The sequence below is a fragment of the Microcaecilia unicolor genome, chromosome 7, assembly GCF_901765095.1.
Source record: "Microcaecilia unicolor chromosome 7, aMicUni1.1, whole genome shotgun sequence".
Lineage (NCBI taxonomy): Eukaryota > Metazoa > Chordata > Amphibia > Gymnophiona > Siphonopidae > Microcaecilia > Microcaecilia unicolor.
The window spans coordinates 288856027-288869854 of NC_044037.1; the positions used below are offsets into that span (position 1 = coordinate 288856027).

Below are 13828 nucleotides of genomic sequence, written 5' to 3' on the forward strand. Positions count from 1 at the left end.
AACAATAGAAATAACTAACCCTCTAACTAAACCTGCAACAACAACTCTGTCCATATTCACATTCTATCCTATGCATTACAAACATGTTATACGACCAGGATTTCATGTTATGCTGTTATTAGTAATTTTGTGTGTATGTATGTAATCAGAACGCCTTGTCAGTTCTACTTTTGCTACATTGTGAGCCACATTGAACTTGAATCCTATTTGAGATAATATGGGATTATAAATGTCATAAATAAACAAACTCAAATACTGCGAAACCCTATAGTACCACATATTTCATGGGTTAAAAATGATGCAACAGACACAGACTGGATTTATGCCAATAATTACACTGTTTTGGTCTTACCTCTGTGTTAGTTAAAGTCATCTCTCTGAAGACATAGGCAGGATTCCCTTCATCTGAATGACAGGTTATCTGATAATTTCCAAATGAAGAACTTGCAGCAGTTTCTGGCCAGTACTGGTGGCACTTTACCTAAAGACAGTAGAAGAAATGAATTTTAATCAGTGGCGCAGCCAAGGGTGGGCTCAAGCCCACCCAGTAGCACCACACCTATGATGTGGCTGGTAGGGATCCCTAAGCCCCACCAGCCCAAAACGCCCAACAACTGTCTCTCCTGCATACCTTGTAAATAGCAGATCTTCACCTGCAGCAAGCAGCGACTGATATATATTGCTCACACCAGCCCCACAGCCTTCTCTCTGATGTATTCCTGCCTATGCAGAAGTTGCATCAGAGGAAAGACTGTGGGGCCAACATGAGCAGAGTGTATTAGTTGCTGCTTGTTGCTGGTAAAACTCTGCTATTTAAAAGGTATGTGGGGGAGGGGGGATGCTTGAGAGATCATATGGCATGCAGGCAAGAGAAGGAGAAACCAAATCACTTGTGGGACGGGGCAGGGTTCTTCTGCCCAGCCATCTTGGGCCCAGGCCCTCCCAAAATTGGGTGTCTGGCTACGTCCCTAAGCAGCAAAATTAATCTCTGTATATCTACCTATAGTAACCTATCAAATTACACAGAACCAAATGAAGTCATCTTCAACATACCAAATAAAAAAGAAAGTAATATAACAGATATAGAGTATATTATTTTCTTTGGTATAATATGCTAAAGTGACTTCCTTTGTCTCTGGATAATTTAACATCTCTTATTTTCTGCTAACCCTGTATAATATACACTTCTAAGCACATTACAATTTAAAGCAGAATAAACTGTAAGAATAATAACATAAGTACATAAGTACATAAGTAATGCCATACTGGGAAAAGACAAGGGTCCATCGAGCCCAGCATCCTGTCCACGACAGCGGCCAATCCAGGCCAAGGGCACCTGGCAAGCTTCCCAAACGTACAAACATTCTATACATGTTATTCCTGGAATTTTGGATTTTTCCAAGTCCGTTTAGTAGCGGTTTATGGACTTGTCCTTTAGGAAACTGTCCAACCCCTTTTTAAACTCTGCTAAGACAACAGCAAGCAACAAAGTAGCAGGTAGTAAATTTAAAACAAATCGGAGAAAATATTTCTTCACTCAACGAGTAATTAAACTATGGAATTTGTTGCCAGAGAATGTGGTGAAAGCAGTTAGCTTAGCAGGGTTTAAAAAAGGTTTGGATAAGAAAAGTCCATAAGCCATTATTAAGATGGACTTGGGGAAATCCACTGCTTATATCTAGGATAAGCAGCATAACATCTATTTTGCTGTTTTTGGATCTTGCCAGGTACTTGTAACCTGGATTGGCTACTGTTGGAAATAGGATACTGGGCTTGATGGACCTTCGGTCTGTCCCAGTATGGCAACACATGATACTTTCCTAACTATACCCCTGTACTAGTCCCTCTCTTTCTCTCCTTGGAATGACTGTAGCTGTCCTCTTGATTACGACGTTCCTTTCCGATATGTCATTTTGATTATATTTTATTTGTAAACCACTTAGGCCAACATTGTTGTTTTAGTGGTATATCAGAATTTTTAATAAACTGTAAACTGTGATGTACTTAGATTTCAGCAAAGTCTTTGCCATATTTTTTATAGGTGACATAAATAAATTGAGCACCCTTGGTATGAGCCTAAAGTGACCGACTGGAAGAATAACTTGAGTTGTACAAGCAGAATTTTTAGAAAAATCATTATCAAACTGAAAATGATTATTAAAGTATACAATGCTTTACATTTGGAATGGTATACAGTGGTGGAAATAAGTATTTGATCCCTTGCTGATTTTGTAAGTTTGCCCACTGACAAAGACATGAGCAGCCCATAATTGAAGGGTATGTTATTGGTAACAGTGAGAGATAGCACATCACAAATTAAATCCGGAAAATAACATTGTGGAAAGTATATGAATTTATTTGCATTCTGCAGAGGGAAATAAGTATTTAATCCCTCTGGCAAACAAGACCTAATACTTGGTGGCAAAACCCTTGTTGGCAAGCACAGCGGTCAGACGTCTTCTGTAGTTGATGATGAGGTTTGCACACATGTCAGGAGGAATTTTGGTCCACTCCTCTTTGCAGATCATCTCTAAATCATTAAGAGTTCTGGGCTGTCGCTTGGCAACTCGCAGCTTCAGCTCCCTCCATAAGTTTTCAATGGGATTAAGGTCTGGTGACTGGCTAGGCCACTCCATGACCCTAATGTGCTTCTTCCTGAGCCACTCCTTTGTTGCCTTGGCTGTATGTTTTGGGTCATTGTCGTGCTGGAAGACCCAGCCACGACCCATTTTTAAGGCCCTGGCGGAGGGAAGGAGGTTGTCACTCAGAATTGTACGGTACATGGCCCCATCCATTCTCCCATTGATGCGGTGAAGTAGTCCTGTGCCCTTAGCAGAGAAACACCCCCAAAACATAACATTTCCACCTCCATGCTTGACAGTGGGGACGGTGTTCTTTGGGTCATAGGCAGCATTTCTCTTCCTCCAAACACGGCGAGTTGAGTTCATGCCAAAGAGCTCAATTTTTGTCTCATCTGACCACAGCACCTTCTCCCAATCACTCTCGGCATCATCCAGGTGTTCACTGGCAAACTTCAGACGGGCCGTCACATGTGCCTTCCGGAGCAGGGGGACCTTGCGGGCACTGCAGGATTGCAATCCGTTATGTCGTAATGTGTTACCAATGGTTTTCGTGGTGACAGTGGTCCCAGCTGCCTTGAGATCATTGACAAGTTCCCCCCTTGTAGTTGTAGGCTGATTTCTAACCTTCCTCATGATCAAGGATACCCCACGAGGTGAGATTTTGCGTGGAGCCCCAGATCTTTGTCGATTGACAGTCATTTTGTACTTCTTCCATTTTCTTACTATGGCACCAACAGTTGTCTCCTTCTCGCCCAGCGTCTTACTGATGGTTTTGTAGCCCATTCCAGCCTTGTGCAGGTGTATGATCTTGTCCCTGACATCCTTAGACAGCTCCTTGCTCTTGGCCATTTTGTAGAGGTTAGAGTCTGACTGATTCACTGAGTCTGTGGACAGGTGTCTTTCATACAGGTGACCACTGCCGACAGCTGTCTGTCATGCAGGTAACGAGTTGATTTGGAGCATCTACCTGGTCTGTAGGGGCCAGATCTCTTACTGGTTGGTGGGGGATCAAATACTTATTTCCCTCTGCAGAATGCAAATAAATTCATATACTTTCCACAATGTGATTTTCCGGATTTAATTTGTGATGTGCTATCTCTCACTGTTACCAATAACCTACCCTTCAATTATGGGCTGCTCATGTCTTTGTCAGTGGGCAAACTTACAAAATCAGCAAGGGATCAAATACTTATTTCCACCACTGTAAGTACAACAGCGAGCCTCAGCAATACATTTCAGAGACTGAGATCATATGCCACATACCATGGCTAAGGAGTGAGGTTCATTACTGTCAATGGTATGCCCAAAACTCACTCATCTGGAGACACTTGTCTCCAAAAGAAACACTTATGCAAAGACCTGAAAATAGTATGCAACCTAAAGAAAATTACTACAAAAAGCTATGGCATACAATCATACATTTGAAATTCATTACTAATATTTTACAGCTATAAAAGCCAAGATCTTTATACAGTAAGTTAGAAAAAGGAGGCAGTGACTTGAGTTCTAAACTACACTCTTAACTTACTCTGCCCCTTTCCACTTGAGTAGTCAACATTACAACCATAGAAGAGCATTGTTCCCACGTCATCTGCCAAAACTCTGGACAAGTGTTAGGTAAAGGACCCTGGCAAGCAATGTACCGGTTTATTATGCTGGAAGAGGGGATCTCCATCTGAAAAGAAAAAAAGCCCACACAATTATTTGTATTACTGTATTAATTCATTATTCCTTTAAGTTAAAAAATGTGATTGTCTAATCTTAGTTTATTCTACATACCAAGTTCACTGCACTTAGGGGCTTATTTTTATTAAGTCATGTTAGCTGAGCAGTTAGCACATATAGCAAAGTTATTTACCTGTAGTAGGTGTTCTCCAAGGACAGCAGGCATATATTCTCATATATGGGTGACATCATCAACAGAGCCCGATGCGGAAACTGCCATAGTGCACCGTCACTTTGCACGTGCACTGGTGCCTTCCCACCTCACACTTGAGTGCGGAACCAGCAGTACAATACTAAAGCTAAGAAGACACAGTAATACTAAAACTAATAAGACAACTCCAAGAGGCGGCGGGAGGGATGTGAGAATATATACCTGCTGTCCTCGAAGAACACCTTCAACAGGTAAGTGACTTCAGCTTTCTTTGAGGACAAGCAGGCATAATATTTTCACATGTGGGACTCATCAGCTCACACTACAAGTGAAATCTTGGTAAATAAGAAGAAAATGAGCCTGGTGAAAAAAAGGGTCAGATAGTGGAGTTGACTTTTAAGTAGCAAAAAGATTCTGCAAGACTGCTTGTCCAAACTGGCTATCCTGCCTAGAATGCTGCTGCAGACAGTAGTGAACAGTGAAGATTTGCTTACTTTATTTATTTTTTGTCTATTAGATTGTAAGCTCTTTGAGCAGGGACTGTCTTTCTTCTATGTTTGTGCAGCGCTGCGTATGCCTTGTAGCGCTATAGAAATGCTAAATAGTAGTAGTAGTAAGATATGGACAGATGACCAAGCTGCCACCTTGCAAATTTCTTCAATAGAGGTAGAATGGAAATGGGCTACTGAAGCCACCATGGTTCCCACATTGTGAGCAGTGACATGGCCAGGAAGAGTCAGCCCAGCCTGAGCATATGTGTAGGAGATACAGTCAGCCAGCCAAGTAGAGGTAGTACGTTTGGTGATGGGAATCCCTATTCTGTTAGGGTCAAAGGATACAAAAAGCTGGGAGGACTTCCTATGAGGTTTCGTACACGCCAGATAATATGCTACAGCACACTTGCAGTCTAAAGTATGCAGTGCTGCTTCTCTCCAGGATGAGAGTGTGGCTTAGAGAAGAAGACAGGAAGTACAATGGACTGATTGAGGTGGAACTCCAATATCACTTTATGGAGGATTCCGGGATGGGTTCGGAGCACAACCCTGTTGTGGTAGAACCTGGTGTAAGTTGGGTCTGCAACAAATGCTTGAAGTTTGCTGACTCTTCTGGCAAAAGTAAGTGCTATTAAGAACACTACCTTATATGCAAGGAACTTCAGAGAACTGGAATGAAATGGTTTAAATGGAGGTTTCATGAGAGCTGTGAGGATGACACTGAGATCCCACTACACCTGGAAGTGGTTTCATTAATCTATCAAGGGATGAACGAAAATTGGCTTATCAACTCTAGAGTGAAAAGTGCTAATGGCACTCAAGTGTACTCTGACTCAGTTAGTTTTGAGGCTAAAATCATAAAGACAGAGGAGGGTACTCCATAAGGGTAGGAAGAGAGAACCTTACAGGGTTGAGTGCTCTGGTTGTATACCAAAGGGAAAATCTTTTCCACTTGAAATAGTAACACTTCTGTGCACAAGGTTTCCTAGAGGCTAATAATACTGTAGAGACTCTTTCTGGAAGGTTTAAGGAATGTAAGCCTGTCATCAAAATCCAAGTCATCAGAGTCAGGGAGTGGGGATCTGGATGAAGGAGGGACCCCTTGTTCTGTGTTATTTGGGTTGGAAAAGAATCTGACCTAAATGCTTCCCTGGATGATAACTCTAGGAGAAGAGGGAACCAAATTTGATGTGGCCAGTAGGGAGCAATTAAGATAATGGACCCTTTGTCTCGATGTAGTTTGAGAAGAGTTTTCTCTACAAGAGGCAATGGGGGAAAGGTATAAAGAAGGCCCATTCCCCGGTGGAGCTGGAAGGTATCTCTGGCTAAATGGTTGGGAGCATAGAATATGAAACAAAAGCAGGGAAGCTTGTTGTTCTGAGGAGAAATGAACAGGTCAATTGCTGGGGAGAAGTGAAACCATGTAAAAGTTTTCCTTAAGTAGGAGTTTGTTTAAATCTCGAAGGATGAGAATTGGTCATACTACTGGTTTTTTTTGGTTTGAGAAAGTACCTAGAATAAAACCCTCGATCCCTCTCCGGAACTGGTTCTATTACATTCTGCTGTAGGAGAGCAGAGAGCTCCTCCCGAAGTACTATCATTTGGAGGGAGTTGAAACAAGACTCTCTTGGTGGATGGTCAGGAGGTTTTATCCCCCCCCCAAAGCAGAGCGTAACTGTGCTGTATCTTATGTAGGACCCAATGGTTGAAGGTTATGAGGGGCCAACTCTGCTGAAAGAGAAAAAGTCTGCCTCTTACCAGTAGGTCGCTTGGCACAGACAACTGAAGGGTAACAATCAGTGGTGTGCTGGAGCAGGCTCTCACGGGCTCGCAAGAGCCGGTTGTTAAGTTTTTAAGAATTTTGGGAGCCGGTTGTTAAAGTAGGGCCCTCCATGGCTACTTTAACAACTGGCTCCCAAAATGTGGGCTTGGGCCACCTGCTGAATTCTCTTTTACTTTGCTGGTGGGGATGCTGAGCCCTGCCAGCCAAGTAAATAGACTGCTGCTGTTTCCAGCTCTGAGCAGCAGGCAGGGACTTCCCCAGCATGTGTGAGAAGTTTCAGCATGCTGCTCAGAGCAAGATGTTGGGAGTGGTGGCAGTCCATTTATTGGCTGCCAGCAAAGGTATGCCTAGTGTGCCTGCACGAAGGGAGGGAGGAGAGAGAGGCAAGTGTTGCTCCCCCCCCCCCGGCCACCCTTGGCCCTTCCAACTGCAGAGCTGGCTACATCCGGAGAAAGAGCCTGTTGTTAAAAATTTACCAGAACACCCCTGGTAACAATACTCTCAGGAAGGAGTCAAAAACTGGGCTGTTGTTTAGATTGAGAAGGAGTCTATGATTTTTGTCCCCACTACTGTGGACATGAGCATTGGGGTATTATTAGTCCGTGAGGTGGAGGAAGAGTGGGAATTTAATGATGCTTAGATGTATAGTAATTGAAGCATCGAAAACCTCCTGCAAATCTTATAGAAGAAGAAAAGGTGGCAGAAGTCTGTGGCCTGGATAGTTTTAATAGTATCTGTATGCTTTTTAATTAGGTTGCTTCAAAACAAGAAGGAACCCCACTAAGGAGAGGTAAACAAATAAAGAAAAGGACCAATCCTCAATATGTTGTTTTAGCTTCAAATACTACCTAAACTTAGTTGTAATTTGAAGTGATAACGGAGAATTCAGTATAGGTTGCACCTCCAGCAGAGCTCTATTTTAGCCAGTATTTATGGCATGGTTCATTGAAAATAGTGCTCTGCTGCAGGTGCAACCTATACTGAATGTTGCATAGATGTTGCGTCGTTGTGCCCGATGTCAATGCTGATGCAGGTTCTGTGTCTTGTACCGAATTTCTTGTCACGCTTGAAGCGAATGCTGATATCAATGCAGAATGGAAAAAGTTTTTCACGTTGGACTCTGCAGGCTTTAAGCATCCTCACTTGCATGCGCAGGCAGAGGCCACACTGTATGTCCCGGTGCCCTGAACCCAAGCACTGAACACACCAACTATGGGGATCTGTGCTTGAGATGAATGGCTTAGGGAGCTCGAGTAGCCGTGCACCATAAAATAGTTGATGTTTTCTGGCCAATAAAAGGGCTCAGAAGCCCCAAATGCTGAAAATGAAAAAAAAACTGAACAAAATTATTAAAAAAAAAAAAGAAGAATATGAAGAAAAAATATCTCGAAAAAGGGAAGGCACCAAAAGGCAAAAGTTCACACTGAGGAGAGATCAGAAAACCAAGCTCTCTGCTCCATGGAAAACGTTAGATTGCTGGTCCTGCGCTCAAGCGTGGTGGGGGCAATGTTTCAAAGTTTTGAAGTGACAGTGCTCTATGGCAGTGTCTGCACAGGGCTCCGTGGATAACATCACCCAAATGTGAGAATATTTAGGGTTACCATATGGCTCCAGAAAAAGGAGGACGGATTGAGCCAGCCGGGTTTTACTTCCATTGCTTTCCATTGAAAGCAATGGAAGTAAAACCCGGCTGGCTCAATTACTTCCATTGAAAGCAATGGAAGTAAAACCCGGCTGGCTCAATCCGTCCTCCTTTTTCTGGAGCCATATGGTAACCCTAAGAATATTAAGCCTGCAGATTATCTACAAAAACTATGACAGCCCCCATGGTAGCTCATTGTGAACAATTTAAACACACATTTGCAGATTTAAGGTGGTTCATCATTGATCATGTCCCTGCTTGGACTAACAGCATGGATCGGACTACTGCACTGGCTAGGCGAGAACAGTGGTGGATTTTCACTTTGCAGACAATGAATCCTCAGGGACTCAATGAAAATGTGGAATGGAACACTATAATTTGACTTGTAGTGACTCACAGAGATGTTCCTGTTCTGCCTTTCCTATTCGTCTTTTTGTTTGTTTTTGAACAGCTTGCATAAAGTTAGTTGAACATTGTGACGTCATTTCCGACCTTACATGAATGCGGATGCCTTATAAGCCACAAGAGACAAGCAGGCTTTGCCTTGTTTTGTGGATTGCTTGAACAAAGAAAAGAAGCAATAAAGAAGGAGGAAGATAAGATCTATGCAGCCTTAACCCTTGTCCCTGAGGAAAGCAATTGAAACCCCGCGGAGTCGGGCAGTTCCAGGGGAAGGCAACTGATAAATGTTTCAGCAAGGCAAGACAGTTCTGCCTGGGAGGCAAGAACCTATAAGATAAGTGCACAGTTTTCACCTAGTATATACTATTTTAAAAGTAATAAGTGATTTTATAGCACTGTGGTGATTGGGATGCATAAAAAAATGAGCATAATTTGCTCTCCCAAAAAATTGTTAGAGTTACCTAATGAAAGAAGTGCTATGCCACTTTTTAGCAGCATTCATTGACTGCAGTTACAGTGGTTCATATCTGAGGGTACTCTATACACATAAATTATATATTTGTTATATTATACTGGTGTGAACTGTTTTTAGCACTTTCTTGAAGTTGGTGGCTAAGAGTCCTGGTTTGTGTACACAAGTTGTCTTTGGAGAATAACAGTTAATGCAGTACCTTAGCAGTTAGGAAGTTAATGCAGAAAATAGAGTGCGCCAAAGTGGAAGGGGACAGGAAATGTGCGTCGTGGTTAGCGTGGAGATAGTTAACCCGTATAACTATTAATGCAGAGTCACCTGAACAGGTATGGTATGGCTAGCTGCATCTTGTCATCTGCCATTCAGTTAACATGTGGTAAAGAACTCTTCTCTGTGTTAATAGAATAGCAAATTGTTGAACATGCCTCCAACAGTTAATAGAGGTTCTGCGGCTACCATGTGTTAAATCTGGCCATGAATACGGTTACTGCAAAACCTTACTGCAAGTTAGTCAACTGGTTCTGAGGTAGCTGTTAAACTGTCCTGTAGTAGTGAAAAATAAGTACAAGTTACTCAGCAGAAAATGCCACACATTTGAGCCAATATTCTTCACCATTCCATAAGCTGGCATCTCTTTGGTAAAACACAGCTGAGCGACAGCCAGGACCACTGCAGGACAAAGCAACCATCCTCTATAATTGGGGTGGGGGGAGATCCCCTAAAGATGCAAGAGTTGTATGTGCAACTAAAAGTCTGCTCCATTAGACTCTCGCTTCACCTCATCTTTCCCAACATATTATCTCTACCTAGCTCCTCTCCTCCACACCCTTCCCAAGTCCCCATCCCAACCAGTCTCAACTCTCGCATACCTCACATCCACTAGTCGGCCTTCAGCTTCCTATCTCCATTCCTTCAGCTTCCTATCTCCATTCTCAGCCCTCCCAAAATGGCTTTCTCCCCAATCTCTTAATGCCCCCTCATCTTTCAAGGAGATTTACAGCACCACCTCTGCTGGTACTATTCAGTTTTCTTCTAGCTATGTAGTGACTAAATTTCTCCACTATTTGTATAGTCAGGCGATAACAGCACAGGAGTCTGGGCACTGCATGGCTCAAATTCACTGAGAACTGAACAGCGCTGGAAGAAAACAGAATAGCTGCTCCAGAGGCAGTGCCAGCAGCAAACCTTCAGATGAGGTGGGTAGAAGAGCATGTACTGGGGGAATAAATTTGAACTGAGGGTCGATGGGAGTAGCCGTTGGTCCTCAAGCCTTACAATGAAGGATACTGAATTATGGGGTAAAGTGGGAGTGTGCCACATTTTTGATGACCCAACCATCTGACTTTTTAACATTTGGTGCAACCACAAAACTGGTTTTCAGTTGTGTTAAGAACAAAAACAGGATGCAACAGCAGACCAGACAATATTAATATTCTGGAAAGGAGAAAGAAGAATGAGTTCTGCATTATAATACTACTCCATAACTAAACAACTTACATTTAGATAATTTGCATTGATGTAATCATCGTTACCCTTCAAAATGACCCGTGTAGCATCATCTGAAAAACAGATAAAATTATTGGGCAATCTTTATCACCTGACTTCTCCATGTTTTGAGATGAGTGTCTTTCAGTTGCAGAAGCTCACGCTGCATACTCTGCCTTCTAAAGCATGGGTTGCAAGACAAGGAACTGACTGCCTTGGTAACAAGACCATTTTCACTGTCATACAAAAATGGGGGCTATATGATAAGCCATTTGTCCGTGTAAAATGGCATTTTAAGTGCACAAAGGCTGTTATAAAATCATCCAAGGTATAAGAAGCTTTCCCAATTTGTTTTGTCTGTTTTAAGTTAACACACTTCTACCTGCACAACAAGTCCTTGAATATAAAAATGGGATTTATCATCATCATGTTTCAGCTCAGTTGTTCTAGTAAAAACATTGTAGCAAAGGAATATAAAATGATGAGTCTTAGTTAAATAATTAAATAATGAACCATCATAAATGACCTACATCAAAACTCTATCAGAACCAGATAAAGCCGAATTCTTTACACCTGAATGCATCAATTTGTCACCAATGAACATTAACGCATTACCCCTTTATATCTTATGCCTGAAATGAATTGTTCATCCAACTTATTTTATAATTTACCTTAACATTTATGAGCCCCTACGTCTTGCCCCATCCTTGGCCACCTTTAAATCTAGACTGAAAGCCCACCTCTTTAACATTGCTTTTGACTCGTAACCACTCGTCCCCACCTACCCTCCCCTCCTCCTTCCTGTACACATTAATTGATTTGATTACTTTATTTTTTTGTCTATTAGATTGTAAGCTCTTTGAGCAGGGACTGGATGGACCGTGCAGGTCTTTTTCTGCCGTCATCAACTATGTTTACTATGTTCTATGTTTGTGCAGCGCTATAGAAATGCTAAATAGTAGTAGTAGTAGTAATGTAACAATACTTTGTATTTCTCATTCCCGAAATGGCGATCGCCATTACGGCATTATGTAAGCCACATTGAGCCTGCAAAAAATGGGAAAATGTGGGATACAAATGCAACAAATAAATAAATAAATAAAAGTTCCCAAGAATAAATAAGTGTATGCACAACAGCTGATCGTGAAATCAGGTCTGAATCTAGTTTGAGTATTTTTTTTTTCTATTTATTTTTTCAAACATACAACTTCTCAAGATACAGTGAAACACATACTTACAAGGCGAAATGTCTCTGTATCTATTTTTGGAAATGTTTTGAGGTAATTTGGCACAAGACATTGTCATTCCGGGTTTTTTTCTGTACAGTTGCTACAAAAAGAAAAAAATATGGTCAGACAGTACAACCTATATTAAGGGAATCTAATTATAACAACGTACAACAGAAGAACACAGGCCCACAAAGAAAAAAAACCCAAAAAAAACCCCCATCACTTTCTAAAAAACACGCAGTCTTCTTTCAGGACAACCTGGACCTTTGCAACAGGTTGCTTGTTCTCTCTATCTAAACCATAAACCTTTTATAAAAATTAATAAGACTCTTCTTTTATTTATGGTCCCTTTTTACTAAAGCTTAGAATGTGCTAAATATTAAGAAGCCCACAGGTAAAACATGGGCTTCCTAGTATTTAGCGCAAACTAATTCAATTAGCGCATGCTGTTTTAGTAAAAGGGGCCCCTTAGTTTTCAAAGAAAAATACTACCTACATAATAGCTGTTAGTGGCATTTATAAAACATGCTTCCTTTAACTAACGTTCTCAAAGTGCTTTATCATCACAGGGCCTGACCTACTAAGGCTTTTTCCTCCAGTCTGTGTATATGAGGAAAACAGTTTAGCAAGCCACGCTCAAAGCCTTTCACAAAATACATACAGCCTCCTCTTATGTCGATGGACTTGGGAGTTGGTTGCACTATTTAATCTGCAAGACTGTTTCCAAAGCAGATCAACCCATTACAGTGAAGCATAATGAAGAAAAAGGGATCTGCGCAAAGTCTGTGGCAGACTGAAGATTTGAACACTTCATGCTAGAAGCATTATACGTTGCAGTTTGGTGTTTTAATGAGTAGGTTTCCCTTTCTTCCATATTATGGGCTCCTTTTACTAAGTGACGGTAAGCCCTCGTTATACAGGAAATACCGCCGGGCTGCTGCACTCCTACTGCACCGTCATTTCCCGCACTACAAAACTTTTTTTTATTTTTGTAGCGCTGGAGTGTACCTTGCAGTAGTAATCAGGCAGTGCTGGTTACTGCCGGGTTAACACGACAGCCCTTACTACCGCCTCAATGGGTGGCGGTAAGGGCTCCCACCCCCCCCAAATGGCCGCCCAGCAAGTGCTTTACTTGCCACGCGGCCATTTCCTGCAGGAAGGCGAGACTTCTCTTTTACCAGCTGCAGTAAAAGGGAGCCTCGGCGTGTGTGTAAAATGCACACCAACGCCAGTGCCAGACCCCTTTTGCCGCAGCTTGGTAAAAGGGGCCCTTTGTGCCTCTATGAAATAATGAAGTATATAATATCAATCAAAGCTATGCAAGTAGATAGCTAGCAGGCTCAAAAACTTTATCTATAAGGCTGCTTCAGCCCTGTTTTATCCCATTTCGTAAACAGCAAAAGAGAAAAGGTCCAAAAGTACACAAACAAGAGCAACAAGAAAAGCACGAATGACCCTCCAAGACTGGAACAACGAGAAAGCCCTTTAATTCAAGAGACCTGGCATGGGCCGTATTTTGGCGCAAACTAGTACACTCAGTAAAGGCTGAGTCCCATGAGGTCCTTCAAGGCAGCACTGCTTTATAATATTGACCCTGGATATGAGGTAGTCATAAACGATTAAAAAAATCATAATTTTGGGGCTCATTTTCAAAGCACTTAACCTTCCAAAGTTCCATAGAAACCTATCGAACTTTGGAAGGCTAAGTGCTTTGAAAATATGCCTCAATGCTCGTCAACAAATCAACGTAACATGCAGAGTGCTGCCAGAACTTCTACCAACAGTAGAAGTTCTGGCAGAACTGTGCATATTATGTTAAGCTGCTCACAAGCATCGTGACCATTTTTTTCCAATGGTTTACAA

The 13828-nt window shown here is 42.0% G+C and overlaps 1 protein-coding gene across 4 annotated transcripts in view; it reads right to left on the reverse strand.

The window, feature by feature from the left end:
- Nucleotides 1-13828, reverse strand: part of PTPN4 (protein tyrosine phosphatase non-receptor type 4) — a 340947-nt gene that overhangs the window by 34766 nt on the left and 292353 nt on the right. For all 4 annotated transcript variants that reach the window (XM_030209948.1, XM_030209949.1, XM_030209947.1 and 1 more), the window contains 4 exons: nucleotides 11975-12065; nucleotides 10749-10810; nucleotides 4111-4257; nucleotides 353-481 (listed from right to left, as the gene is read on the reverse strand). In XM_030209948.1, coding sequence (XP_030065808.1) covers nucleotides 353-481; nucleotides 4111-4257; nucleotides 10749-10810; nucleotides 11975-12065 — 429 coding nt within the window. The remainder of the gene's footprint in view (nucleotides 1-352; nucleotides 482-4110; nucleotides 4258-10748; nucleotides 10811-11974; nucleotides 12066-13828) is intronic.